Below are 27,276 nucleotides of genomic sequence, written 5' to 3' on the forward strand. Positions count from 1 at the left end.
TGGTAAGCCAGTCAGCCTCTATTTACACAGTTCTAGGGCAACTCCTTGCACCGTCAGAGACCTCTGGATGAGGGGTTTTTTCTTTGTAACGACGTGGCTACATTCTGCCTTTATGGGATCCCACCTGCCGGTCCTGGTCTTGGGTTTAGAGCAGGACAGAGCTGGTCTTCTCCCCTTTTCCAAAAGAGAACTTCCTTTGAGGCCAACCGTGAAGTTCCCCTGGAGCCTCCTTGTTGGGAGCTGAGCACCCTTTTCTCCTTTAAAGGTCCCTCAGAAAGTCCTTGGCCACCGGGGTTGCTTTGGCCCCGAGAAGCTCTGACTTGTCACTGCGAAGCTAAGAGCCGGGTACCCAGGCCCGGACGGGGTGTTCTGCTGGGATGGCGCTGTTGCCTCTGCATCCTTGCAGGGAGATGCTGCCTGCTGCCAGCAAGTCCTCCGCCAGCTGTTTAGCCAAAAATAAGTTCTCAGCTGCTGAGGGCTGATCTTTCCACTCCCCTTCTTCTCGGAAGCTGAGAGTCCAGCGGTCTGCCAGCTGGAACTGGGAGATTGGGGATGTTTTTTTTCGATTCAGCTGAAAGGAAAAGCAGGATGAGGTTTTTCCTTTCTTTTTTAACCTTATTATGTCAAAGGAGTTGTTTTTAAGGGGAAAAAAATACCACCATTGCTTCTGAATTTGCTTTTAAAATAGCACTCAAAATGGTAGGGCTGCATGGAGCCTCTCCCCGCTCCCTGGGAGAAGCCCCTGTTGAGAGTCGGATGTGGCTTCCGCTGGAGTGGAGGGCCGGCTCTGAGAGAAAGCCTGAGGACTGAGTTCAGCTCAGCAGATCTGCTGCCAGCCTTGGGAGTGATGAACTGCCTATTTGCACAGAGGCCGTGAGCAGCTGCCCAAACGGTGGAATTTTCCAAGGGCTGCAAAACTTTAAAGTGGGCACTTGAAGTCATTCCTTTATTTAGCAAATAAGTATTAGCATCTGCTGGGTGCCAGATCCTGTGCTGGGGCTGCAGATGGGAGTAGAAGACAGTCCCTGTCCTCACGTCTCTCACTGTCTAGGGAAGAAATCTGCAAGAGAACAACCGAGTGTGGCATTACGGTGACAGGTGGTCTCCAGGTGTCCCCGTAGTGTTGCAATAGACTCCACTTTGGAGTCTATTAAAATTTAGGTAAATCTTTGTGGAGGTGGGGCTGGTGGTGTGGAGGTTATGTAGATTATTACCGTCATTGTGGTAGCTGATAAACCACAGAGGGTGTGCAACACGCATGAATGAACAATGTGAGGTTCTGCTTCCGATGGTCTTGGGGGATGATCCAGAACTTGTCATAAAGGAGGTGATGTTTGAGCTGCTTTGGAACAATAAGGTGGACAGTGGGAGCAAAGACCCTCCTGACAGGAGGAGGGTAACGTGCAAAGGCCTGAGGATTAAAACTGGATATTTAGGGGCCAAGAGCAATTCCGGTGTATCTGAGGCAGTGCGTGCATGCGTGTGCGTGTATGTGTGTGCGTGTGCATGCGTGCATGCGTGTGCGTGTGTGTGCGCGTGCGTGCGTGTGTGTGTGTGTGTGTGTGTGTACGGTGGAGGTGTGATAGACTGCCCTCCTTCCTAGAGGGGGTATCTTTGAGGAACTCTAAGCAGCAGAGACCATGTCAGACTGGCACATTCCATGTTCACTCTGGAGGAAGTGTTGGGGGCTGGGCTGGCTGGGTGGGCCTCGGGGCTGGAGGTGGGTGGTGGGTGAAAACTGACGAGAGAGCCTGGATTAAGGCAGTGGTGGAGAGAATGGAAGAGAGGAGATAAATTTAAGAAACAAGCCGGAGATAAGATTAGGAGGACTTCATGACCTATTCAGTCTGTGTGGGGAGTCGTGGTTATAAACGATGCGTGAATGAGGGCTGGAGCGTTAAGGTTCCCCCTTGTGTGGCTGGCATTGGAACTGAGAAAGGGAAAACAGGAGTGGGAACAGATGTGGGAGAACAGAGAGAATTGTTATCCATGCTGACTGTGAATAGTGCACCTGCTTTTGGGGGCTGTGGCCCAGAGGCAGTAATGACCTGGTTGGAGGATGTAGGGGATGAGCGGTCGTCAGCCTTTCAGGGCAGCCTCGATACTGACGTGGCGGCAAAAACGAAAGGGTAAGGGACAGCATTGAAAAGGAAGGCTGGACCCTCGAATAGATGGTCAATTGATTTTTGGCAAGAGTGCCAACACCATTCAATGGGGAAAGGACAGTCTTTTCAACACATGGTGCTGGGAAAACTGGATGTCCAGTTTTGTGACTGAATGTAAGGGTAAAAGAATGAAGTTCCCTTACACTGCATATAAAAATTTACTCCAAATGAATCAAAGACCTAACATTGAGAGCTAAAACTATAAAACTCTTAGAAGAAAACAGAGAGGAAAATCTGCATTGGATTCTCAGTGGATTTACTGCAGATCTGCATTGGATTTCGCAGCGATTTCCTGGACGTCACGACAAAAGCACAGGCAACAAAAGAAAAATAAGTTGGACTTCATCAAGATTTAAAACTTTTGTGCATCAAAAGACACAATCAAGAAAGTGAAAAGACAACCTACAGAATGGGAGAGAATATCTGCAAATTATATATCTGATAAGGGATTAATATCCAGAATATATTTAAAAAAAAAAAAAAACTTCGAGGACTCAACGGCAACAAAACAACTCAATTAAAAATGGGCAAAGGACTTGAATATACATTTCTCCAGAGAAGATATCCAAATGGCCAATAAGCATGTGAAAAGATGCTCAAATCATTAGTCATTAGGGAAATGCACATACCACAATGAGATGCCACTTCACACCCATTAGGATGGCTATTGTCAAAAAATCAGAAAACAGCAGGTATTGGCAAGGATGTGGAGAAACTGGAACCCTCTGGCATTGCTGGTAGAAATGTAAAATGGTGCAGCCACTGGGGAAAACAGTTTGGTGGTTCCTCAAAAAGTTAAATGTAGAATAACCATGTGATCTAACAATTCCACTCCTAGATATATGCCCAAAAGAATGAAAGTAGGGACTCAAATAGATATTTGTACACACATTTTCATAGCAGCGTCATTCACATAACCAAAGAGTGGAAACAACCCAAGTGTCCCTCAACAGATAAATAAACAAAATGTGGTATATACATACAATGGAATATTATTGAGCCTTAAAAAGTAATGAAATGCTAATACGTGCTACCACATACATGAACCTTGAAAATATGCTGAGTGAAATAAGCTAGACATTATGTCAAGTGAAGTAATCCAGTGCGTGATTCCACTTATATGAGCCAGAATAGGCGAATTCATGGGGACAGAAAGTGGGTAGAGGTTACCAGGGTCTGGGAAAGGGGGAAATGGGGAGTTATTGGTTTAAAGGGTACAGAGTTCCTGTTTGGGAAGATGGAAAGGTTATGGAAATGGCTAGTGGTGATTGTATATGATTGTTATACAATAATGTGAATGTTCTTAATGTATTGAACACTTACAAATGCTTAATAAGGTGAATATTATGTATATTTTACCATTTAAAAAAAGAAAGTAAGGCAGGACAGGCCCTGAACTTGGGAAGCTCTTTGCCTCGGTCCCCGGAGTCTCCCATCTGAGTGCAGTTGGCTGAGGGTTGCTGCCCACCCCCTGCACCGTTCTCACCTCCCGGCACTGTGCTGTGGGTTCACGCCCCGCCATGCCTGGGCATTGGGCTGAGAGAGAGCTGCTTCCAAACTGGGGGAACCTCCAGGGAGGTGACCTCTCCTGGAGGGTCCTGGCTCCCACTGCAGCTCCTGCCTGGTAGGGGAGACAGCCCTGCCAGGCGCCTCGCACCGAGGGTAGCGCCAGCGGGGTTCACTCTCTACAGTTACTGGCTGCTTTCTTCCTCTGCTCACAGCTTCCGAGCACCCACAGTTTTCCCCGGAGAGGAGAGCCCTGAGCCGGTCATCATTCCAAAGCAGCGAACCCTCAGGACCCCGCGTGCACTGTCCCACACCCATGGTGCTCCCTGGCAGCAGCTGGAAGCGCAGGCACTCAGATCATCCTTCCCGAAGCCGGCTCCTCGCTCGTGGGGAGGGTGGGAGAGGGGCAGAGGGGTGGTGAAGCAGACCACCCGCAGAAGCACGGTCCCCACAGAGGCAGGAAGAGCCCCTTTCACAGAGGCTTTAGTTGTGGGTCACCAAGCTCTTTTAAAAAGGATAGCAGAGTGTTACTTTGCGGTGGTATTTGTAGTTACTTTGCTTTGCGACACAGAGTCAGTAGGGAATTTTCCAGACTTGAGGTTTAAACCCAGAGTTGTATTTTCCCTGCACTGCATGGCCCCGATGCTGGGGGAGAGCTTGTGCCCTCCTCCCATTCGGGAGACGTTGTTTCTGGGAATCAGAGAGACCACCATGCCTACCATGTCCTTGGCCCCTGAACCCATGGCCCAAGCGTGGACCTCCAAGTTACAGAGTAGTTTCAAGTACCGTTTCCAAAAACCACAAGAGAAAACAGCTTCTGAGCAACCAAAAGAAAAGTCACCAAGTCCCTGCAGTCAAGCCAGAGCCCTCTACCCCGCAGGGCTCTGGTGTTAGGCCTCCACACATATGAAGCCAGAGATTCTCGTTTACCAGCCCTTGCAAGTCAGAAGCCACCCATTCAGATGTCTCGGGACTGCTTTGAGGAAGGCCCTCCGAAGGCACCAGTGAAGCTTCTGGAAGTTTGGCAGCCTGAGCGGAGAGAAACAGCAGCCAGCAGACCAGGGGAAGCCGATGTGAGAATTGCAGAAGGAAGGTGCCTCGCTCTGTGACATCCTGGGGGAAAAGTGACGTTGACCAGCCGATAAGAAGTCCCCCTGTGCCGTGTGAGGCGGCGGGACGATGCCTTACACGATTCAGCAGGCTAACCATGCAGCAGCTGCAGGTAACCAGCATCTGATAAATGACAGACACTTTAGAGACACGGTGGGCAGGGGAATACATAACTCACTTCGGAGAACTTGTTTACAAAAAGTGATAATATTAAAGGTTTTAATTTCACCTTACTGAAGTCAACTTCGTTTACCTGGAAGAAGATGCTTCAGAGGACCCGACCCCAGACCACGTCATCCTCTCGTGCTCGGTCCAACTTTCGGCTCACCTGCGACCCCTTGATGCAGAGGGGACGTCTCGCTGCCCGCGGGACCAGGAAAGCGGAGCGTCACTGCTCTTTCTCCACAGACAGCGAGGCAGGGACCCTGGCGTGGGAGTCTCGGGCTCACAGCTCCAGGGGAGAATTGCCCCGGAAGTTTTCCTGAATGCCTTTCTCCTCGGCTCCTGTGACCAGCGACGATCACGCCCGGGGCTGGGAGGGAAGGGCATCGCTGTTCCTCCTGCCCTGCCCACGAGGAAGCGATGAGCAGCGCGGGATTTCATGGCACACCCTCCCCAACTGGCATGGGCTTCAGAGCGAACAGTTGGCATTTCTGCGGGGACAGGCGGCGTGCTCCCTGGAACAGGCCATCGGGGTGGGGCTGCCCCTCCCTCACCTACGGGCTGCCCCCAGCAGCTGTTCCCGACAGGTGCTCGGGCTCTCCGCGGCAGATGGGGACCAAAACGGACCTGTTGGCACGGCTTACCGCACGCCGCCCTCTCACCACACGCTGATGTGTGTACAAACACGCCTGAGTGCGCGGCTTTGTTCTAGAGGGCCCAGCTTGGGGTTCAGGTGACGCCAGAGGGCTCATTCCCGAGGACACTCTTGGTCCCCGGGCCCCCCCTTCAGTCGGAGACCCCTCAGAGTTTGGCCAGCACGCGGGATGTGGCCTGTGCCCGCCCCCAGGCTCTGCCTCCTCCCTCCCGCGTGTGGCAGCCGCGTGTCTCCTCACTGGGGTGTTTGCCCAGGTTTCTGCCTGCTTCCCCAGGGCGCCCGCCGAGGCTTTGGGCTCAGCCTGGATGAGAACAACGAAGGCCAAGCTGCGGTGGCCACGGCACAGGACTCCAGAGCAGGGGCTGCGCCCCGCTTTGCTCCCGCCATCTGTATCCCAGAGCGTGGTCCTACAGACATAGGATGGGGACGCCTGTGGGGGTCCCAAATGCACCGGGAGCCTCGTCTTCGTAAAATAGCAGGACGCGTCTGTGCCCCAGTGCTGGGGACGGGACCAGGCAGCTCAACCTCAGGAGGGAGCCGGAGGGGTGAGCGGTGGGCGCTTCCAAGGGCCCCTTGGCGTCTGAGCGAGAGCTTCCCTCTGACAGACCCGCCCCCCGCCCTGGCCCACGCCCCCCCGAGGAGCAGGGCCTCACCAGGGCCGTCACCAGTATCGCTGCCCACAGCCTCCAGGAGCCCCCCTGCCCCGTGTTTGGGCTGCTCTTTCCAAACAGCTAACCAGCCAAGGCAACCAGATGAGGGTGACATCTGCCTTGAGACTGTTGCCAAGTCGCTACCGTTCCATCCCTGACAGGAAGGAGGTGAGCTCTTTGTGCCAGATTCTTAAAAGAGAGAGAGAGAGAGAGAATAAAAACGTGTGTTCCCTGCCCCGCATTTCTTTCTTCTCTTTACCCTGACACCTCAGCTGCCACTTTTCTTTCGCTGGAACTTGGACGCCAAGGACCCAATATCCATAACTATTTAGAGCAGACTCTTCCCACCTATGGCGATCAGGGCACTGGAGTAAATGATGTGAACGGGGCTGGAGTGGCGCGATTTAAAGGTGAACTCTGAGGGAAACACACACACACACGTTCATACACGTGTGCGTGATGGATCGTGAGGGGCCGAGGGTGACAGAGAAGAGCTTTTCACAGTGTTTTCCATGGTTAAGGCTCTCAGCAGTGAGTGCATTGCTAGTGAACTGAAAAGAATCAAAATAATATAATAGAAATGAAGGCCCATGTTCCCTGTCTTTTCACGGTATGGAGGAGAAATGTTAATGATTTTCACTGTATCCAATTCTTTGTGGAGTGACAGGAACAGTCTGGTGCCTAGGCCAGGCTGGAACTAGAAGCAAGACCCATCCATTTGTGTGGGGCAGGGATAGCACAGAGGGACTGTATGAGCTCAGCCAGGGCAGCTAGAGAAAGTCCAGCTGGCAGGCTGAGTGTGGTACCCAACAATCATGGCAGCTTGTTAGCTGTGTGCCCTTGGGCAAGTTCCTTAACCTCTCTGAGCCTCTGTTATCCATCTGGAAAATGAGACGTTTTGTGAATTTCCAACAAACATCTCTACAAGGTGATGTTGTCATTTTTATTTTAGAGATGAGAAAATTGAAGTACAGACAGGATAGGTGACCTGGCCAGGTCATGCAGGTAAGTGGGGTAGCCTGACAGGACGTGAAAGCACAGAAAGGGGAGAGGTGGCGCTGGGGAGCCCAAGAGAAGGCAGGCTAGAACTTACCTCAGGAACATCAGGCAGCAGATCTGAAGCGGCACAGCCCAGGGTGTGTTGGCTCTGTCCCCTCTGCACTGGCAGCCATACCTTGCTTACTTATCTTCAAGGCACCCACTTTTCCCTCTTGGCTTAAATCAAGCCAATATCTTACTCCCAAACAAAAAAAAAAAAAGGTGTTATTTTTCACACGTGAGCTGTGTCTCCCCTGTTCCGTGCTTGTTCCTTTGATTTCTGTGAAGCGTAGGGGGGATTTTCTTTATCCCTCTGAAACGTGTTGTTTGGACCCACTTTCATGGCGAACTGAGAACACCTAGAAATACATCCAGTTCAAGGAACCAAGGTGAGATTTGTGCTGAGGACAGCCTTGAGTCTTGCCTTGTCCGATGTGACGTTTTCTTTGTGTCATTTGTGAATGTGACAGAGTTACGTATTTCACCATGTGGAGGTTGACGAAGCACCCCCAGCCTTTCTTCAGTTCCCCTTGGCTCCTGGTCAGGGTCGGGGATAGATTTGAGGGTCATGAGTCAGCAGGTCCAGATGTGGAACATATAGCAACGGTCGAGGCAAAGGTTGGTGATGGCCCAGCCTGAGAAGTGTCACTGAGGGTGGGGTGGACTCGTGCACCATTCAGACTGAAGGGTCAAGGTTTGCTTTATGAATACGATTTGCTGGGAGACATCAGCGAGGAAAGAGTTGGCAATGGCAGTGAGATGTATGGCTTGGGGAATAGGTGGCTGGTTGTGTCGTGTACAGAGAGAGAGAGCAGGGGAAGACGAACAGCTCTGGGAGAGGAAGCAGAATGGCTCCAGTTTGGGCTGTGCCGTGTCTGAAGCTCTGGGAGGGTGCGTGGTAGGATTCAGTAAGGAAGTAAAGAGAAGGGTCTGGATCCCAGGAAATATGGAGAGTGAGTCATTCTTGGTCTAAACAGCACAATACCCGGAGTGTAGGATGGTTTGTGTTTTTATCAGAATTCTTGCTCGTTCATTGCATTTCTATTTTACGCCTATTCTGCCTCCTATGATGATTGCATTCTGAGTCCGGATCAGATATCAATACTGGGAGTTTGGTCACGGATCCCTTCAACCTTTAAGCTGCTCTGGCGGTGCAGAGATTCTTTGAGTGGATTAATAGGACTGTAAAGAAGAGCCAGTAGACATAAAATTCTTTCTCAGAAGCAGTAGACACACTGACAAGCTTTGTTTCAGGGGTGATCCTGAGATCAGCAGCACGGCAGAAAATCTGTGTCATCACAAGCAGGGAACTAGTTTAATGACAGGAATCAAAAGCCAGAGATAAATGGCCACAGCTCTGGGAGGAGAAGTATCAAAATGGAGGTTCTCAGGATCATTAACCCGGACCAGTCTTAATTGACATCCTTGTAGTGATATTCAAAGGGGAATATGTAATAAAAAACATTCAACTTTCTAGACGAAGTTAATTTCTTCCATCATGTTGAAAACAGATAATATAAATATTCCACTGTGGGCCAGGTATATTGTCAGTGGACCTGAAATACTTTTTAGGTAAAAGGCAGCCACAGTGAGCGGTTAAGAACAGGGGCTCAGGGCTCGCTCTGCCTGGGTTCGAATCCTGGCCTCCCACCTCCCTGTGCTGAGTCAGAGGGGCTGTCACGAGGATGGCACACGTGATGCACGCAGGGCGGTGCCTGGCACAGAGTGAGGGCTCAAGGGCCGTCAGCTCTCAGCTCCTCATCACCTCTGCTGCTCTCCCGACACACACATTCTCTTCCTTGCCTGCCAGAAACACGGGATTTTCACTGGGGTCTTAATGGACTTCAGTCAAGATATTTCTTCATAGAGAAAATCTAAGGGAAAGAGATTATTCCCCCGAGGCCTGTGTCCAGGTTCTCCCCCAGGGGCACTGCCAGTGTCCTGCACGGCTGTGCAGCTGCAACATCCAGCGCTCGTGCGTGGACCAAGCCCCCAGCACTCTGGTGCGGGAAGTCTGGTCCCCGGGCTGCCTCCAAAGTACTGAAAATCTGCATGGCATGTAAAACATGAAGTCACTCATTGGATGTGTCTGCGGAAACAGGAAAGGGTGAAATGAGGCTTCAGTTAGTAGGCTCTGGTTTTCCGACCTTCTCTGGGCGTAATCCCTGCCACTTCCCGCAGTGGGACATGCCAAGGGCTCAAAAAGATCATAACGTCTTAAAAAAATAACTAACACCATATGAGCAGGGCTGCTGGAATGGAATATGTAATCTCATCTGTTCCTCAAAACAGCACTGAGAGGGAGGTCACTTATCCCCATTTTGCAGAAGAGATGGCCAGGCCTCAAGGTCACGTGGTTTGGTAGAGCCAGGAATAGAATTCAGACCCGTCTTGTCACTAACATCTATACAAACATGATCTACTTGAGAACCCCCGAGATACTGTAAGGAAGTTTTGATACTTGGGGATACAAAGCACTGCTTTAACTGTATAGCGCCGTTGTCTTTATTGTCTTACCTCCAGGTTACATGGGCTCAGATCGCCTTCACCGGAAAACGTGCCGGTTATATGGTGGCGTTACCACATTGAAGTTGTATAATTAGCTTATGTTCCTGCCATCTTCTCTTGAGAGAGTTCCAGTTCTCCCACTGGTTCTGAGCCTTGAAGAAAATTTAAATTATGCTTTGGCAAAGAACACCCATAGCCTATTTCAGATTCCTTCTTTTTTATGTTCCCATTTCTTTTCTCCCTTCTTCTCTCCCTTCCTTTCTTCTTTCAAAAAAAAACCCTGACTGTACTTCACTGCTAAGAAGCTTAAACAACCTGAATAGAGAGTCTTCATTAATCCAGACCCCTCCGTCTTATCTCCACTCGGGTGTCATTTGTTCCTTTGTGATTGTATTAGCAATTAGAAGAAATGAAGAGGTAAGAGTCCTCCAGTGATGCCTGCTTAGAAGTTGAGATGCAGTTGAAACTAGGAAGCAGCGCAGGCTCATCACCTACAGCTCCTAGACCGCACACTGAGAGTATCACAGGGAACAGCCTTTTGTGGGCCATCCTCCCATTGACTTGCACTGTGTCAGCTTTAAGCCTTAGAGGAAACCAACAAAAGCTTCTTTTCTTTCTTTATTTAGCATCATCATATATTCTCTACCATGTGAGGCTGGAAGTGAAAGCATTAAAGCAAAATAGATCTTAAATGCATTTTCTCTTAGAGATTTTATTTTACTTCATAGTCCTATTTTTAGTTTCCTTTGATAATAAAAAAATTCCAATCATTTCATTCTTAGCCCTAGACAATACAGTGCAAGGTTATACATATTGCAGCCCCAGGAAGAATTTCTGCTTGCAAGCTGGCCAGCCTGTTTGCAGTTGACAGATGTAACCTACTCCAGGGCAGAGGAAGTCTCAAGGGAGGTTTTAATTTCTTAATATTGAAATGAGCACAACTTGTATTGTCTTAATCAGTGAATAAAAAAACAATAAAGTTGCTAAGTCTCATTTTTTAAACTCAGTGTAAGAGGATTTTAAGAAATCACAATTGCCTCTTAAGTTACTGTTGAAAGTTAATTTTCTCTGTGTTCGAGAAGATTCTTCCAGTGGTTCTGCAGATAGACAGTTGTACTGCAATTACGTGAAACATTTTTCTGAGCTGCTCTGTGGACACCACTCCTCGGCAGGGAAAGGGTGTGTGCTAAGGTGTGCAGAGTTGTTGTACTTTTGTCTTTGAAGAGCACATGACTTGGCTTTCATCACATCTCGTGAGCTCAGAATACAGAAGTATTCAGTTAAAATTTCAGCAGAGATCTTTTAATGCAAAGTGCATTCTTTCACAATATATGCTACTTTAGGCAAGGGACTGTATGAGGAATACTTCTGACTATAAATAAAGAAAGGATTTTCTAATGAGAATTAGTGGCCTCTATAAAGTCATAATAAACATGTTTCAACTGTTTGTCTGAACAAATAATTTTATACACAAAACGTTGATGTATTACATATAGTCATTCTTATGTACTTCTCAATTTAATCCAACTTAAAACCACATTTCTTAAAAACTAAAGTTCACCGATTTCTGGGGCCATAGGCTAGTCAATTCTGGTTCCCTGGTAGCTTGTATGGTGCCTTCATAGGGACACAGTAAATGTTTCTTGAACTAAATTGAAAAAGAAAATTGCTTAAGGTGCTGTGTGTGTGTGTGTGTGTGTAGGGAGAGAGAGATACAGACATTATATACAATATAAAATATGAAACAGTATGTTACAGATGTGGAGCCAAGGTGCTCATGGGGAACATAGAGTTTCAGGGTAGGGGTTGTGCATTTGAAATCAAAATGCACCTTTGGAATATATATTCTCAAAACTCAAGAATAACAACAAGTAAATCAATTTAAAAATGGGTAAAAATCTGAACAGACAGTTCACCACAGAAGATATACAGAAGGCAAATAAGAACATTAAAAGATGCTTGGCATTATTAGTCATTAGGGAAATGCCAATTACAACCACACTGAAAGACTGCTACACACCAGTTAGAAGGGCTAAATTAAAAAATAATGGCAATACCAGGTGCCAACAAGATGCCAAGCAGTAGGAACTCTCAAACATTGCTGGTAGGAATGCAGAACGCTCCGGAACTTTCTTATCAAGTTCAGTGTACATTTGTCACATGCCCCAGCAGTCCCACTCCTAGGGTTTTGCCTAAGATAATTAAGACTTAGTTCAGACAAACCCAATACCTGAATGTTCAGAGCAGCTTTATTCATAACAGCCCCGAACTGGAAACAACCCAGATGTCCTTCAGTTGATGAAAGGATGGCCAGACCGCAGTATGTATATACCTGAGAAAGCCCTGCTCTCTCACTTCTGGCTGACCTCAAAGCCCTGCACAGGTAGGGGAATTCCCTGACGGTCCAGTGGTTAGGACTTGGTGCTTTTCACTTCCAGGGGCCCGAGTCAGGGTTAGGGTTATGGCTAGGCCCAGATTCAATCCCTGGTCGGTGAACTGAGATCCCACAAGCCCTGCCATGCAGCCAAAAAAAAAAGGGGGGGTGCTTCCCTGGTGGCGCAGTGGTTGAGAGTCCGCCTGCCGATGCAGGGGACACAGGTTTGTGCCCCGGTCCGGGAAGATCCCACATGCCGCGGAGCAGCTGGGACCGTGAGCCATGGCCGCTGAGCCTGTGCGTCCGGAGCCTGTGCTCCGCAATGGGAGAGGCCACAGCAGTGAGAGGCCCACGTACCGCAAAAAAACAAAACAAAACAAAAAAAAACGCCCCACACAAGTAAAGAGAGAGAGAAAAGGCAGAGTTAAAAAACCACTGTAGCATTGAAGCTGTGTTTGCTCCAACACACAGAGGGCCAAAGGGTAGAAGTCTCATTGCTTCCCGACAGGTAAGGAACCCTGTGCCCAATCATTAGCTGACCAAGCAGAGATACCAGTGACACACATGGAAGGGAGCACACACTTTACGGAACTAGTCCAAGAAGTCAGTGAACAAATGAGCAGCAGCAACAGCAACAAACCAAGGGGGAGGGTAGTCTGATTTTCAGTTACCACTATATTATTTAAGATGCCCAGTTTTCAAGAAATTACGGGACAAACAAAGAAACATGGAAGTAAGACTTACTAGACAAAGACTTTAAATCAGCTATTGTAAATACACTCAAAGAACTAAAGGGAACCATGACTAAAGAACGAAAGGAAAGAAAATACGAGAACACCGCTCACCAAATAAAGAATATCAATAAGGAGAGAGAAATTATATTAAAAAAGAGAACTAAATAGAAATTGCAGAATTAAATACAACTAAATAGAAATTCAAAGGTACAATAACTTAAGCAGTAACAAAATCACTAAAGATGCTGAGTTGGTGGAAGAAAGAACAAAGTTAGGTTAATTGGAATCAGAATTGTCCAGTCTGAGCTATGGAAATGATAAAAAATAGTCACAACTCTGAGACTATTCTAAAAACCCCTGAGGTGTCAACTTCAAAAGGCTGAATTTTATGGTATGTGGACTATATCTCAATAAAATAGTTATCTGAAAAAAAGAAGCACAGTTTAGAAAAGGCTCTGGAACACATGGCTCAGAGAGACAACATGGGTAACAGAAGGGTGACCTCCTAGTTTAATCCTCTCGTTTTACAGTTGGGGAAACAGAGGCCCAGACCCAGACAGGTGAAACAAGGTGCCCAGTGCTTGAGGTGTAATCGACAGGAACTCTTTACCCATTTTACAGCTATGGTGACCAGCCAGCCCAACTGACCCCAGACTTTCCTAGTTTTAACACTGACAGCCCCGCATCCTGAGAAGCCCCTGGTCCTGGGCGAATCAGCCTGGTTGGCTGCACTGTCTGCAGTTCACACTGGGACAAATATTCTTTCCTGTGGCTCTGAATCGCTGACATTCATACGTAGATGAGAGATGGTGGTACTCAGAAAAGTTCCTTTGCCTTGCTGAACTCAATGTTCTCAACTGAAGCAGCTGGCATTTTGCTTTAAGTTCTTTTCTATTCACCCTTTCAGAATGAAGGATCTTTCCTTTTAAAGAAATCTGCATTTCATCCACAAGGTGAAAGCCAGTGTCCTTGGCTTCCTTGAAAAGTGACAAGTGGATTCTTTTGTATACTAAACGCTAAGGATATAACAGAAACAGAGGTTGTCGTTAATTGACTTCAGATATGAAAAAGCAGATTATAACCCCTTAGAGATATATTCAGAGGAGAGTGGGAGAGGGAGAGAGATCCATTTCCTGTCAAACTAAAAGCCATGAAAGGAAAACTTGTATAGGAAAAGTCACTTGAATTCCGTTTCAAACCCAGCAGACCTCAAAGGCAAGGGAAACCAGCGGTCCTTGAACATGTGATTGATGCTGTCACCTCGTGGCTGGAGGAGACGCTGCAGAAGCCAGAGCAAATGGGCAGTGGCACGTTTCAGCCACACAGCTCTGTGCCTCTCCCCCCGGCCTGCAGCTGGGGTGCCCAGCTCAGCCTCCCTCCTTTCCAGGCCAGGGCTGCCACCCAGCCCAGCCTGACACGGGGCTCCTCCTTTCAAGGCACTCAGTAGAAAGTGAGGAAGGACCCAGTTCCTCTTGCCCCCAGGAAATGGTGCTTGGAATTTATAAGGTATGGGGAGGTGAAGGATGACAACCAAGTCGTACCGTCCCCACCTTGGCTCAGCTTGCCTTAAAGCCGCAGCCGCGGCCAAGCAGGTGAAACTGAGGCATCGGCCAGCTTTGCCTGGGTTCAAGCGCTCCCTCTAACCCTGTAGAGTGTTTCCACCTGTCCCTGTGATCGCAGGGCAGTGGATGCACAGAAAGTGTGTAGCTCGGTTACCTTAAATGGGAGCAAACAGAAAAACAGGCCATAAACTTGATGCCTCCAAAGGCCTCGCCCCCCATCTGCTTTCATCTCTTCCTGCTGTTCAGCTGAGCCCCTTTCAGCTTTCCCCCGCTCCCCATCCAGGCCCTTCAGCACCCCTCAAATATGTCTCATGACCCCCTCCCGCCGTGTACTCGGAGCAGACCCACCTCTGCACTCCCCAGCCTGTGGGCGTGGCTCCCATTTTGCCACATGTCAGCCATCACTCCGCACCCTCAGGCCATCCCATACTCATCATGTGACCCGACTCCCTGCCTAAACCAGAAACTCCTTGAACGCAGGGAACTTGTCTTCCTCAGTCCGGCCTCACGAGCACCTGCTACGTACACAGTAGGCACTTAGGGTGTGATTGCTCACATGCCCGTCATTATTCCTGCTTTAGAGATTGTCTTATTCACCTCTCTGTCCCTAATGTCTAGCACAGTACATGGCGCCTAGCAAATGCCCCACCATGATTGCCGAAATTAGTTAATTAAGTCAAATTGGAGAGTTAAAAAAAACTTATTTGCGGGGAAGTTGCACGACGGGCTCGCATGAGCAGTGCCTGCCTTCCCAGATCTTTCAGCATCACACCCCGAACCAGGGAAAACCGGGGTCTGTAACAGAGGAAATAAAGTATTCCGTTCGGGGACTTGCTGCAGGTTGTCACCGCCTCGCAGCAGGGCCAGCTGGGAGCGATGCTGCTGCTGTGGCAGAGGGGAAAGTACGAAGCTCATGCTGGTGCCGGACAGTTTCTTCCCAGGAAGAACGTCAGTCCCTTCCTCTCACATCCTGGTGATCAGAGGAAGTCATACGGGCAACCTGACATCAAGAGGGAGGGCAAGGGATGTTGGTGACCATGAACGCAGTCTGCCATGCTTGTCTGCTAGAGCAGTTTCTCAAATCCATGCACATGGATCGCCTGGAGACGGTTTTAAAACTCAGATCCTGATTCAGTAGGTCCGGGAACGGAGCCAGATTTTGCATTTCTAACAAGCTGCTGGCCTATCGTCCACACTCTGCGGACCAGGGAGAAAGCTTTGAATCCTTACTGGCCACACCGAACTCCTTCCCTGTCCCCTTCTCTGCAGAGACAGAACTCGGCTAGTAGCTCTATCATTTTGTGCTGCAAACCAAGAAAAACCTCTTTGCCAGTCAGCAAACACTTGTGGTTTACCTCACAGGCAAGGGGGACACAGAGGAATAAATAATGAAAGTCATTAACAGCTCAACACAACTGCAGAGTCTGGGGAAGGACAGAGCACAAGGATGCTGCAGCTGTTCTCAGAAGCCAGAATCCTTCCATCCAGAGGCCACCATTTGCATAAGCAGGTTTGGTAAATGGACCAAATTAGACCTAATTGTGTCACCTCTGTCTGCTGTGCCTCCCATGGTTTCACGGAGCTGGGAAGGGTCAGTGCAGCTCTGACTGGGCCTCATAAAAGCTTCAGCCCCATCGAGCACCCTCCTTGTCCGTGTCACGTCTCTGTCCCAGGATCTCCTGCTGGCCCTTGCAAGTGCTGACGGCCACTGAGGGGTTGCAGGGGGCGGTATCCATGGGTCCAGAGCCTCGAGCTCCTGTTGTCCCAGGGTCCTCCCTGGTACAGGAGGCGGGCAGCCTGTCCATCTCCTCCTTGGGGCTGAAGCTGAACCCCTGTGGGCAGTGGCAAACCCGCTCCCCACGCCACTGCAGTTGCGTGGTGCTGAGCTGCCAACACACGTGCCTCTGCTCAGCTCGGAAGAGATGCTGTTTTTTCTTTCGAGTGGTTTTATTTAAAAGCCATGCCAGTCACTTTATATCCTTTCTCCGAAGTTTTGATTGATGGCAATCTGGTCAGCCAGAAGCTGCCAATGGAATAAAACTGCTGACTTGGGCATCGGCATTGGCTGAGCTTATTAAACCTGCACGGGTGTGTGTGGGGTGTGTGTATGTGTGTGTGTGTGCACGCGCACACGCGCAGGATGGAAACATAGCACAGGATTCGATGGAGTTAGATCTGGAACGAACTGAAGGGCCCTCAGTTCAGAAGGGCAAAGTAGGAACCAAGGAGGAGCTGTGCCTGTATATGCTCCCTGCTGCCACTAGAGGGCAGAGTGCAGGCCAGCATCAGGGTCTCTTGGGTCCTGCCGGGAGCCTTTTCCTCTCTAAAGGAGAGCTGGTGGGCCTGCGGGGCAGCAGTCTCAGGTTGATCTGTTAAAAGACAAACCCAACCCTAATTTCCTGTGCGCTCAGTATCATAAACTGGATTTCAGTATCATAAACGATTTCAGTTCTAGGACACTAAGTTCTTACCATTAAAATCATTTAAAAGATGATCATAAAATAAAATGACACACGCTTACACTTCACAAATAATTACATAAAAACCGAACACTTAAGGTAAGGCTAATTTCTTTTGGTGGGTGGAGGAGACGGGGTTTGCTTGGATCAGACTTAATGAGGCTTTAAAAAATATGCATCTGCTGAGGTTTGAACTCATCAGGTACCTTCTCCCTTCCTGGTGACTTTCTCACTGTCCACAGAGCCGTTTCTCATTGGGCCTTCAGACTGTCTTGAAAATGCTCATTGCCCATTGGACATGCCGCCGGCACGTTCCAGCGCCCTAAGAAGGCGGGGGTGGGCAGTTGCCGTGATGACTTTTTGTGTCCAAAGGTTCTGAATACAGGGCCCATGGATGGACTCCAAAGGGTCATAGGATACTTTGAAATTATAAGCAAATATTTGATCGTGAGTTTATGTGAGAAGAATGTCCACAGTGTTTATCAGATCTTCGAGGGAATCCATGACCCGCCCCCCCCCAAGATGTTAAGATCCACTATCATAAATTGGGGTTTCTTTTTTATGATGATATAGTTTCTAAAAAGAGAAGGTGTCCATAGGTCACTCCATCTAACATGGGGGTTGAATGTATATAGCTTGGCATTCTCATGTGCACTTGTATTCACATATGTGTGAGGACACACTCACATGCAAATGTGTACATACATCCTCGCCCACACACATGTGTACACACACGTGTGCCAGTGTCTCTAGAGCCACCCCCTCACCCATCCCTGTCCTGCTCTGTAGAATTCCAGCTCAAGGTTCCTGGTGGGTTCATACTGACCTTCTATACCTCAGACACGTGTGTGGCAGGACAGGGCAGACTCAGCTCCCTGGGGTCTCACCCATCCTGTATTTCCAAATTCCAGGGACAGCATGTATGTGGGAAGGAGCATGAAATCCAGAGCCAGACAGATCTGGGTTCTTATCCCAGACCCACCACTAACTCTCCAGGCACATGAATTTGAGCGTGGTTCTTAATCTCTTTGAGTTTCCTTGTGGGTGGAGTCAGAATAACTATTCCCCCACCCCTACGGGATTCCTAGCGTGATGAAATGAGAAAATGAAAGACAGGGCGTCCTAAGCTTGCGTCTGCCCCTTTGGAGGGCCCTGCAAGCCCCTCCTCTGACATCCATCAGAAAATCGATGTGGAGCCTAGCATTTAACATGCAAACTCTGCTTTCCTGACACTTGAAGTAGGTCTTCTGCCATCTTTTGGATTCAAATGATACTTGGAAAGTTTGTGGAATTCAATATTTGGTGGTGGGGGGGGCATTTATCCCTCTGAGTGGCTGGGAGGCAGGCAATGCCAGCTCTCTATCAGGCGGCCTTAGAGGAGCTCTCTGATTGGCCCTCCATCTTTACAATGCAGTCATTGATAGGTGGCATCAGTTGAGGTGGGACAAGATAAAGAATAACCGAACCACATGTTTGCAGCAAGTCTTTTTACTGTTGAACTCCTTTTGCACTTCCTTGGAGGAGATTAACGTCAAAACGGGGGGCAACTGATAAAAACAATCCAGGAAGGATCTGTGTAACTGTCATGGGGTGAGCTTGTCATGCAGCAAACAGTGTTATTTGACAGCTAAAAAAAAGCAATGACAGGCAACCCAGTGTCCACTGATGGATGAAGGGGTAAACCAAATGTGATGCATACATACAACGGAATACTATTCAGCCTTGAAGAGGAAGGAACTTCTGACACAGGCTACAACATGGAGGAACCTCAAGGACATTATGCTGAGTGAAAGAAGCCAGTCACAAAAGGACAGACACTGTGGGATCCCATTTCTGAGTACCTAAAATAGTCAGATTTACAGAGACAGAAAGTAAAATGGTGGGTATGAGGGACGGTGGGGAGGGAGGAATGGGGAGTTGTTATTTAATGGGGACAGAGTTTTAGTTTTGCAAGATAAAAAGTTCTGGAGACTAGTCACACAGCAATGTGAATGTACAAAACACCACTGAACTGTATACCTGAAAATGGTTAAGATGGAGAATTTGAAGTTATGTGTATTTTCCCACAATTTTAAAGAAAGCCAGCGAGGTGACCAAGAAATATGTCACATGTTTTGAGGTCCAGGGATGTGAGCAGGGTGGGGAGAGTATGATCCAAATATAAGTGTCTAGGTCTCTTTTGGATATTTTGAAATAGTGACCTGTCCCTCTCTAAGGGGAGGGTAGCTCCTTCGTCTGGCCACGGTGGTCTTGTAGCAGTGCTGGAAATAGTCAGGAGACAGGTTCTCGTCCTGTCATTGATGAGTGGCTCTGGACAAGCCTCCGCTCTGCCTGCACTTTGGTGTCCTCCGCTGAGAAATTAGAGGATAATTCTCCCCTCTTCGGTCAGTGAAAGCCTCGCATGGACTACAGTGCGTGCGGAAGCCCTTTGGAGACACTGCAGTTCAGGACGAACACAAGGACTTGGGATTGAGGCTGCTTCTCTGCCTTGATACACTTCTCGCCCTACCTGTTGATGCTCCAGCATGGCCTGCACTGCTGTGGCCTCCAGGCAACATTCAGTGTGGCCTCAGAGTCTGTTGTTTCCACACAATACGCTTTGTATCCCTGGGCACCTGGAGAATCTCAGCGACGCTAACAGTGAGCTTCTTAGCGGGTTGCAGTAAGCGGAAAGGTCACGTGTTCATTAATTTTATTAAAAGAAAGGCTTCCTGCTGGCAGCCCTGGAAGGGTGGGTTGGGTCCAGGACACTCCCGCTGGCAGAACATCTGTAAGGGAACGGCCTGGCCACCTCCTCCACAGGCTGGGGCTGGAGACACCGCTTGGGAGCTGGGAGCTCTGCCCCAGCTTATTGACCCCCCACCTCTTTTTCCTGCTCCACAGAGATGGGCTGTGCAGCTGTAGAATTAGGGCGTGCCCGCGGGTGGAGATGAAGGCCTGCCTAAGGAGGGCAAGATGGTGGGCTCCTTTCCCCCAGGGTGGGCACTGATGGGAAAGTAGGTCAGGACTACCACGTAGTCAGAATGTGCCAGGATGCTCTGCGCCGTCTTGGACTCTCATCATAGCACATTGAGGGAAGTATCGTGCCCATTTTACAGATAGAAAAGCTGCTTCCAGGAAGAAAATGATAAGAGAATAAAGGCAGAGGAGGCTTCCTGGGACCATCTAAGAAAAGGGTGAGGTAAGAGTCTGTGAGAAAAGCATCTGATCAGTTCCACTAGGTGACCCTCCCACAAGAGATTCTGAACCAGGTGTCACACTGATGTGCGTTATTTCACGTTAGACCCCACTTACTTCCTTCTTAAAAATCAGCAAAAATAAAAATAAAAATGCAACAAACAAGGAGAGCTAGATAACTGTTTTGGCGTCAACAAGAGTGGAAGGTAGAAAAATGAGGGCTGGGCGTAGGGGGCGGTTAGGCCCAGTGGCTCTTCCTCGGGGGCTGGTCCCGGTGAGGGAACAGGCAGAGCAAGCGGATGTGCAGGGCTGCCCTTCTGAGTGGCAGTGGGTGAGCAGCCCTGGAGCCTGGAGTGACGAAGGATGAGTTGGGCCTGGGGGTTGACCAGCGAGAGAGCGTGTTTCCTGGAGGCATCTGACGGGGGTTTGAGCCATCGGGGGGGGGGGGTCACTTTGACCTCACGCTCTGCACTCCGTTTCAAAGGTGGCTCTGTAGAGTCTGAAGGAAGGGCACAGAGTCTCCTTGGGCGACGTCAGCGCGGTCTGGAGGCAGGGCCCACTAGCCTGGGGTCCCCCAGGGGTTCATCCTGAGAGGTCGGCTGTGCTCGAGGCCAGAGTGTTTGCTGCAGCTGCTTTCAAGTCTATCTGCCATGCTTTTCCTGTGGGTTTTCCTGTGGGCAGCCCACCCTCACGGGCACAGCCTCCTCTTCATAAGATACCAGGAACCTCTGTGGGTGATGTGATTCATCATCTCTATAATCAGGAACGGCCTGTCATCGGTGTGGTCCCTGTCGTGGACGATGGGGGAGGCCACACGTGTTCTAGCTCTCCCGACACTCCCTTCCCTCCCACGCGAGTGGGCAGGTGAGCGCGAATGATGCGAGGATCGGGGTAGCCTTCCATCTGCCCTAATTCATGAAGGAAAAGTAAGTTACAAACAACGACGTAGCCGTTATCAGTCACAAATTACTTACGACAGCCCCAGTAACGGATTGGGGACCTGGCGTACGGAGATGCTATAGGAGAAGGGTCTGGAGACTGAGGTGCACCCGTCAGCACCAGCACAGCTTGGGCATGAGGCCAGACTGACCACTGGACTTTGGGGGCCAGAGGGACCATCTATAACCCGGTCTTCATTGCCCACCACCCCCATCACCTCAGTCACCCCCGCCTCCAAAGAGTGAAAGGGCTTTTTCAGGAGCTGCAGGTGATGCTGAGGCCATCCTTCTGTGGAAGATGATTGGCCCTCTCTCCACGGACACGGCCGCTGCAACGCATGGTCTAAAGAGTAAACCGCCCTGGGAAACTGGCCGAGAGTCTGTGACAAGGAGGGGACGGACAGACTCAGCTTCCTGGTCCCCGAGCTCCTCCTCGCTGCCCCCTCCCAGGTCCCCAAGGAGGTGCTTTGGCTTGAGGCAGCAGCAGGGACCCAGGTGGAAGCCCGAAGGTTAAGAGGAGCGCCAAGAGATCCCCAAGACTCGTTCACTCATTTCTTATATTGATACATTATGCGCCGAGATGAGGTAGAGAAACAAGACAGTCCATACTGTCAAGGAGCACGCGGTCCAGCACGTGTAATGCCAGAGGGGAGTGGAAGTGGATAATTGCGATGCGATGTCTCAAGCGCCATAAGGGGTGGCAGTGTCGTGGGAGCCTAGAAGATGGACTAACTTCAGCCCTAATGAATCAGGAAAGGTTTTATACAGGTGGGGACATTTGACCTGGGTCCTGAGAGGTGGGTAGGAGTTCGTGCCGTAGAGAAGAGGGAACATTCTAAGGAGGTCGTGTGCAAGGGAATGGAATGTTCAGGAAATATGTAGGGGTCAACACGACCCAAGAAAATAGTACACAGAGAGGGAAAGGAAAGAGCTAGAGAACGGGGAGAGAGTGAGGCTGAGGTGGGGTGGGACCCAGCAGGAAGAGGGAAGGGCCGGCAGGTTCTCCCAGGGATCAAGGTTTAAGGAGGAGCTATTACCAGCAGCCGGCTCTCCCAGCAGCTCTAGGGTGTGTGTGTGTGTGTGTGTGTGTGTGTGTGTGTGTGTGTGTGTCCCTCCGGGTGCAAGTGAGGAAGCAGAGGGCCGGAGCTCTGGGAAGGAGGGAAATAGAGACAAGATAGGGTTTTCGTTTTCCCACTTCCTCTGTTGTACATCTAGTTTCTTTTGGGCGCTTTTGTCCCCTTTCCCCAGTTTCAGAGCGAGGTTGAGGACAGCCCCGTGCTAAGTGAGGCCTCAGCCTGGACGCTGCTGGCCCAGTGCACGGGGGCGACGTCCACCGCAGAGCAGACGTGGCCAGAATGTCCCAGCCTAATGGGAGGTGCAAGAGGGCAGCGTGTGGGTCTGTCTCCTGCGGGTTTTCATCGCTTTTTATTCTCGGTTTTTCCTGCCATCTTGTGGTGGATTCTGGTACTGCAGCCCCCTCCCCACACCTCCCTTCCCGCTGCTCCCGGAAGGATGCTGCCCTGGGGTGGTCGTGGGCAGGGGTGGCTCGGAGCTGGCGTGAGAGGGGGAGGGTAGCAAGGCAATAGCGCCCACTGGCACCGGCCTCCCTACCTCGGGGAAAAGAAGCTTCTGGAGACGGCGGCTGCGGCCTCCAGGGCCTCGGGAAGGCCGTCCTTGTTTGTACCAGGAGGATGGCCATTTGTGAAGAAGACAGATGCGGGCAGGCGGGAGGGCGGCGAGTGGGGAGGAGGCCCGCACAGAGGACTAGCCGGGAGGTCACTCCCGACTCGAAGTCTACCCAGACAGTTAACCAGTCTCGGGTCCTCGTGCTCACGCAGGTTCTGGTTCCTGAAAACATTACTGGCACTAAATGCCATGTTCGTCGCGGTTCACCACAGAAACAGAAAGTGTTGGAGATATTTTAAGCGGGGCGGGTTTCACAAAGGGAATTTGGTGCTTCCAGAATCATTTGAAAGGCTGGTGGAGTGAAGGTCAGGGAACAGCACCTCTGGGTTTCAGGAGGCCAAGAAGTTACAGAAGTGGCTAGAAATCATTGCGATGGCTTTGATTGCCCACAGCACAGGGGTCAGAGCCCCAGGTCTGCCCTCTGCCAGTGCTCGTGCCCATCCCCACAGCTGCACCTGGCCGATAACAGCTTCTCCTCGGATTTACCCGCCAGCTGTCACGTGCCCTTCTCCCATCGGCGGGATCTCAACCGGGGCGCGGCAGGCGGTGGCATGTCAGAAATGCGTTTTCCCAGCTTGCAGCCAATGCAATAGCAGGGCGAGCCGAGGGTGTCAGGGGCCAAGACGCAGTATCGGACACAGACTTTTAAATATGGACGATAATAATAGCATCAATAGTTCCTTCAGCCGGCTGCCGTGTGGCTGAAGTTAACCCAGAGCGTGGCATGTGGTAAACCTCGATAATCGCTCGTTTACACAGAACTGCCAGAACTGAAGTCAGAATGGCTCGCCATTCTCCTGTCTAACCCTTGTAAGGGAACGGGCCGCCTCTGAGCTGCGGGGTCCAACCCGCCCGCCTTAGTCAGGATCCTTCCTTTACCCCTCCTGGGTCTGCCTGGCGTCAGATCCGCAGTCAGCCTCATTCTGGCGCAGAGGGCTGGGCGGACATTTAGGAAAAAGGTGAAGGTTCTCAGGGAAAATCAGGGACTCGTGCTGAGTATTAAATTGGATTCCCTGTGCTGTGCCGATTTGAGGACGTCATCTTAAATGGACCAACGACGGTCAGAGCCTGGTCAGTTCCATCATGAAAACACAAGTTGGAGCTCGGCCACGCACCCCTGTCCAAAATGGAATCAGCGAACCTGGGTCGCGTCTCTGCTGCCTTGCGCTCAGATACCCCGAGCAGCCTGTACCAGGAAAGAAATAGGGCACAGCTGAAATCCAAAAGGGAAAGGAAACGGGCTAAGATCCATGGGGAACAATGACGAGTTCTTCATCCGTCTCCTGCCCCAAATAGCTCCGCTCTCCTTCCCCACTGGTGTTTACATGTGTTCCTTGCCTGGCAGCAGATGCCACCAGGCCTTAAACTGGGTCACAGAGGGCGGTGAGGGACCGACCAGGCCCTCAGGCCACGTCCTCCCCTGCCCTCACTCCCCAGAGGCTCCAGCCTGGAGCGGCAGAGCCCGGACCCCAGGTGGCCCCTGCCCTCCAGGCATCCTGGCGGGGTCCCTGCTGCCCAGAGCCACAGCCGGCGAGGGGGTCCTCTGTCCAGCCTGTGAGGGGGCAGAGGGGTCGGCGCTGGGTGCTGTGCAGCCTCCCCGCCCCCTCCTGTCCCGCCATCCCCTCTCACCGCAGCCAGGCGCCAATCCCCTCAGGGACCCCAGCCTCCCCAGGGCAGCCGGGGAGCCACACGGCCCTGCTGCTTCCCCTGCAAACAGGGTGGCTTCACACAGACCCACAGAGCCCAAACCTGGGCTCCCGACACCCACGGGGGCAGAGGTGGTGTAGAGGGTAGAGCATAACTTACAGTCAGAACCAAACCCAATCAAACCCAACCCGGATTTCAGACCCCAGCACCCTGGGGCACACGAAGGGAGATGGCTGCCCAGAATAACCCAGCAGGGAAGTGGCCGAGCCCGGGCCCCAAGGACCGCTGCGCACCCCCAGCCACGTGTCTGCCCCTCCCATCCTGACCTCCTGGCCCTCCTCCTTCCCGGGATCCCTGCGCTTCGGGTCTTCATGGCGCCTTTCCCTCCACAGGTTCTGTCAGAGCACGGCTTTGGCCTGATCACCACCGACATCCGCGAGGGACAGACTTTCTACTACGCAGAGGATTACCACCAGCAGTACCTGAGCAAGATCCCCAACGGGTACTGCGGCCTCGGGGGCACCGGAGTGTCTTGCCCGCTGGGTATTAAAAAGTAAAAAGTAATTTCTCCCCACATGTTCAGCCCTTGAGGTCACAGCAAAAATGCTTCCAACAAATCAGGCAATTCTTTTGTGGTTCATTCACCATCAGGTGCTTTTTGAAGTGCACAAAGGCATTCATAAAAGTCTGCTTTATTGCGGTGTAATTTACATGAAGTGCAGTGGCAAGCTGATAACACGTAATTTATCTTCTAATAAGTTATGGTGGGAGGAGAGCTGTGAAATTTTTTGGCTCATTTGGTGTCTGAACGAGAATAATGAATAATCAGTGTTCACCCTTCTTGTGCCTGGGTGCCTGCCGCGGGAACCAAGCTGGGAGATCGTTGGAGGGGATAGGGCGTCCTTTATCTGTGCCCTGTCCCACCTCACAAGCCCTCCTGCCCTCCAGTGCCTTAAAATTTGCAAATATTTATAGCCACAATGCATCATTCACTGAAATACTTCGCCCAGCTGATCCTATACGTGTGTAAAGGGCTTTCTCTCTCTTTTCGGCCCTCCTTGTGGCAGAGAAGAGATGTGAGTTAGCTTGATGAATTTTAACGCTTTGCTCACAGCTATGAGAAGTGCTTGTTCTAATAAAAGTCTACAGTCTAATAATACAAACTGTCTGATATCTCATCTGTCTTTTACTTGTTTAGGTAGGATATTTCTAAGTATTGCAAGATAAACTTTAGAGCTCTCAAAGAGCTTGCGAGGGAAAAAGTCTTAAGAATCATTTTCCCCCAAACAGGAAATCTGATTGAAATCTTTAGAAAACAGGTACACCTCTAGCTTCTTGCAACTTTAGTAATAACAGCTGTTTTCAACATGCCAATTACAGCCGTCACATCAGGGGCTATTCTAGAGAGCAGACACATGGAATCCCTGCCCTAAAGAGTCTTTATATTCAAGACCAGGGGTGGGGGAAGTACACAATAAACAGGTAAACACATGAATAAGTAAGATAATTGCTGGTCCTGAGAAATGATAGGAAGATGGTGAATAGGGCAAGATGTTAAGTTGTGTCTGCGTGCTAGGATTTGTGTTGAGAGCTGTGTTAGCCACGCTGGTTAGGGGAGGTGGTGAAGCGGTGAGGTCTGTAAGGTGGTGACACGTAAGTTGAGAACTGAATGATCTGAACAATGCAAAGGAGAAACGGACACACGAGTTGGGAGAGGAGAGCGGAGCTCTGGGGGCAGGAGATGGACTAAGAAATAAGACATGGTTCCCCCTGGATATAGCCCATTTCCTTCTTTTCCCTCTTGGAATTCTGCTGTGCCCTAAACACCTCGAGAATACTTAAGTGGAGTAGCTATCCCTAATCCCTGTCAGCATCCCCACTGTGGTTGCTTGAAGGAAGAGCTTTCCAAATACAAGGACCAGGAAGTATAAATGGCCCAAGACAGGGGGATTTTGTGGTGTTTGAGAAACAGAAAGGCCAGTGGTGCTGGAATAGTGTGAATGAGGAAGGTATTGTGGAGAAGTATCTCAGAGAGGTAGGAAGAGCCAGACCATGCAGAGTCTTCTAAGGACATGTTAATAGGATTAAAAAATTTTATTCTAATTTATCCCTCCCCCACCCCCCTTCCCTTTGGTAACCGTTAACTTTGTTCTCAAAGTCTGTGAGTCTGTTTCTGTTTTGTAAATAAGTTCATTTGTGTCATATTTTAGATTCCACATATAAGTGATATCATATGGTATTTGTCTTTCTCTTTCTGATTTACTTCACTTAGTATGATAATTTCTAGGTCCATCTATGCTGTTGCAAATGGTATTATTTCATTTTTTTATGTCTGAGTAATATTTATATATATATACATATATACATATATATATATATATATATATATATATATATATATATATACACATACACATACACACACACACACACCCCACATCTTCTTTATCCATTCACCAGTTGATGGACATTTAGGTTGCTTCCATGTCTTGGCTATTGTGAATAGTGCTGCTATGAACATTAGAGATTTCTCCAGACATATGCCCAGGAGTGGGATTGCAGGGTCATATGGTAGCTCTATTTTTAGTTTTTCGAGGAACCTCCATACTGTTCTCCATAGTGGCTGTATCAATTTACATTCCCACCAGCAGTGTGGGAGGCTTCCCTTTTCTCCACACCCTCTCCAGCGTTTGTTATCTGTAAACTTTTTAATGATGGCCATTCTGACTGGTGTGAGGTGATACCTCACTGTAGTTTTGATTTGCATTTCTCTAAGAATTAGTGATGTTGAGCATCACTTCACGTGCCTGTTGGCCATCTATGTCTTCTTTGGAGAAATGTCTATTTAGGTCTTCTGCCTATTTTTTGATTGGACTGACAAGGGCGTCATTTCCAACATATACAA

General features: G+C 49.7%; 1 protein-coding gene across 8 annotated transcripts in view; it reads left to right on the plus strand.

The window, feature by feature from the left end:
• Nucleotides 1-25,534, plus strand: part of MSRA (methionine sulfoxide reductase A) — a 369,385-nt gene extending 343,851 nt beyond the window's left edge. For all 8 annotated transcript variants that reach the window (XM_067745309.1, XM_067745306.1, XM_067745314.1 and 5 more), the window contains one exon: nucleotides 24,764-25,534. In XM_067745309.1, coding sequence (XP_067601410.1) covers nucleotides 24,764-24,928 — 165 coding nt within the window. In that variant the 3' untranslated portion in view covers nucleotides 24,929-25,534. The remainder of the gene's footprint in view (nucleotides 1-24,763) is intronic.
• Nucleotides 25,535-27,276: the final 1,742 nt, after the last annotated feature.

This window comes from Pseudorca crassidens, chromosome 7, assembly GCF_039906515.1.
Source record: "Pseudorca crassidens isolate mPseCra1 chromosome 7, mPseCra1.hap1, whole genome shotgun sequence".
NCBI lineage: Eukaryota > Metazoa > Chordata > Mammalia > Artiodactyla > Delphinidae > Pseudorca > Pseudorca crassidens.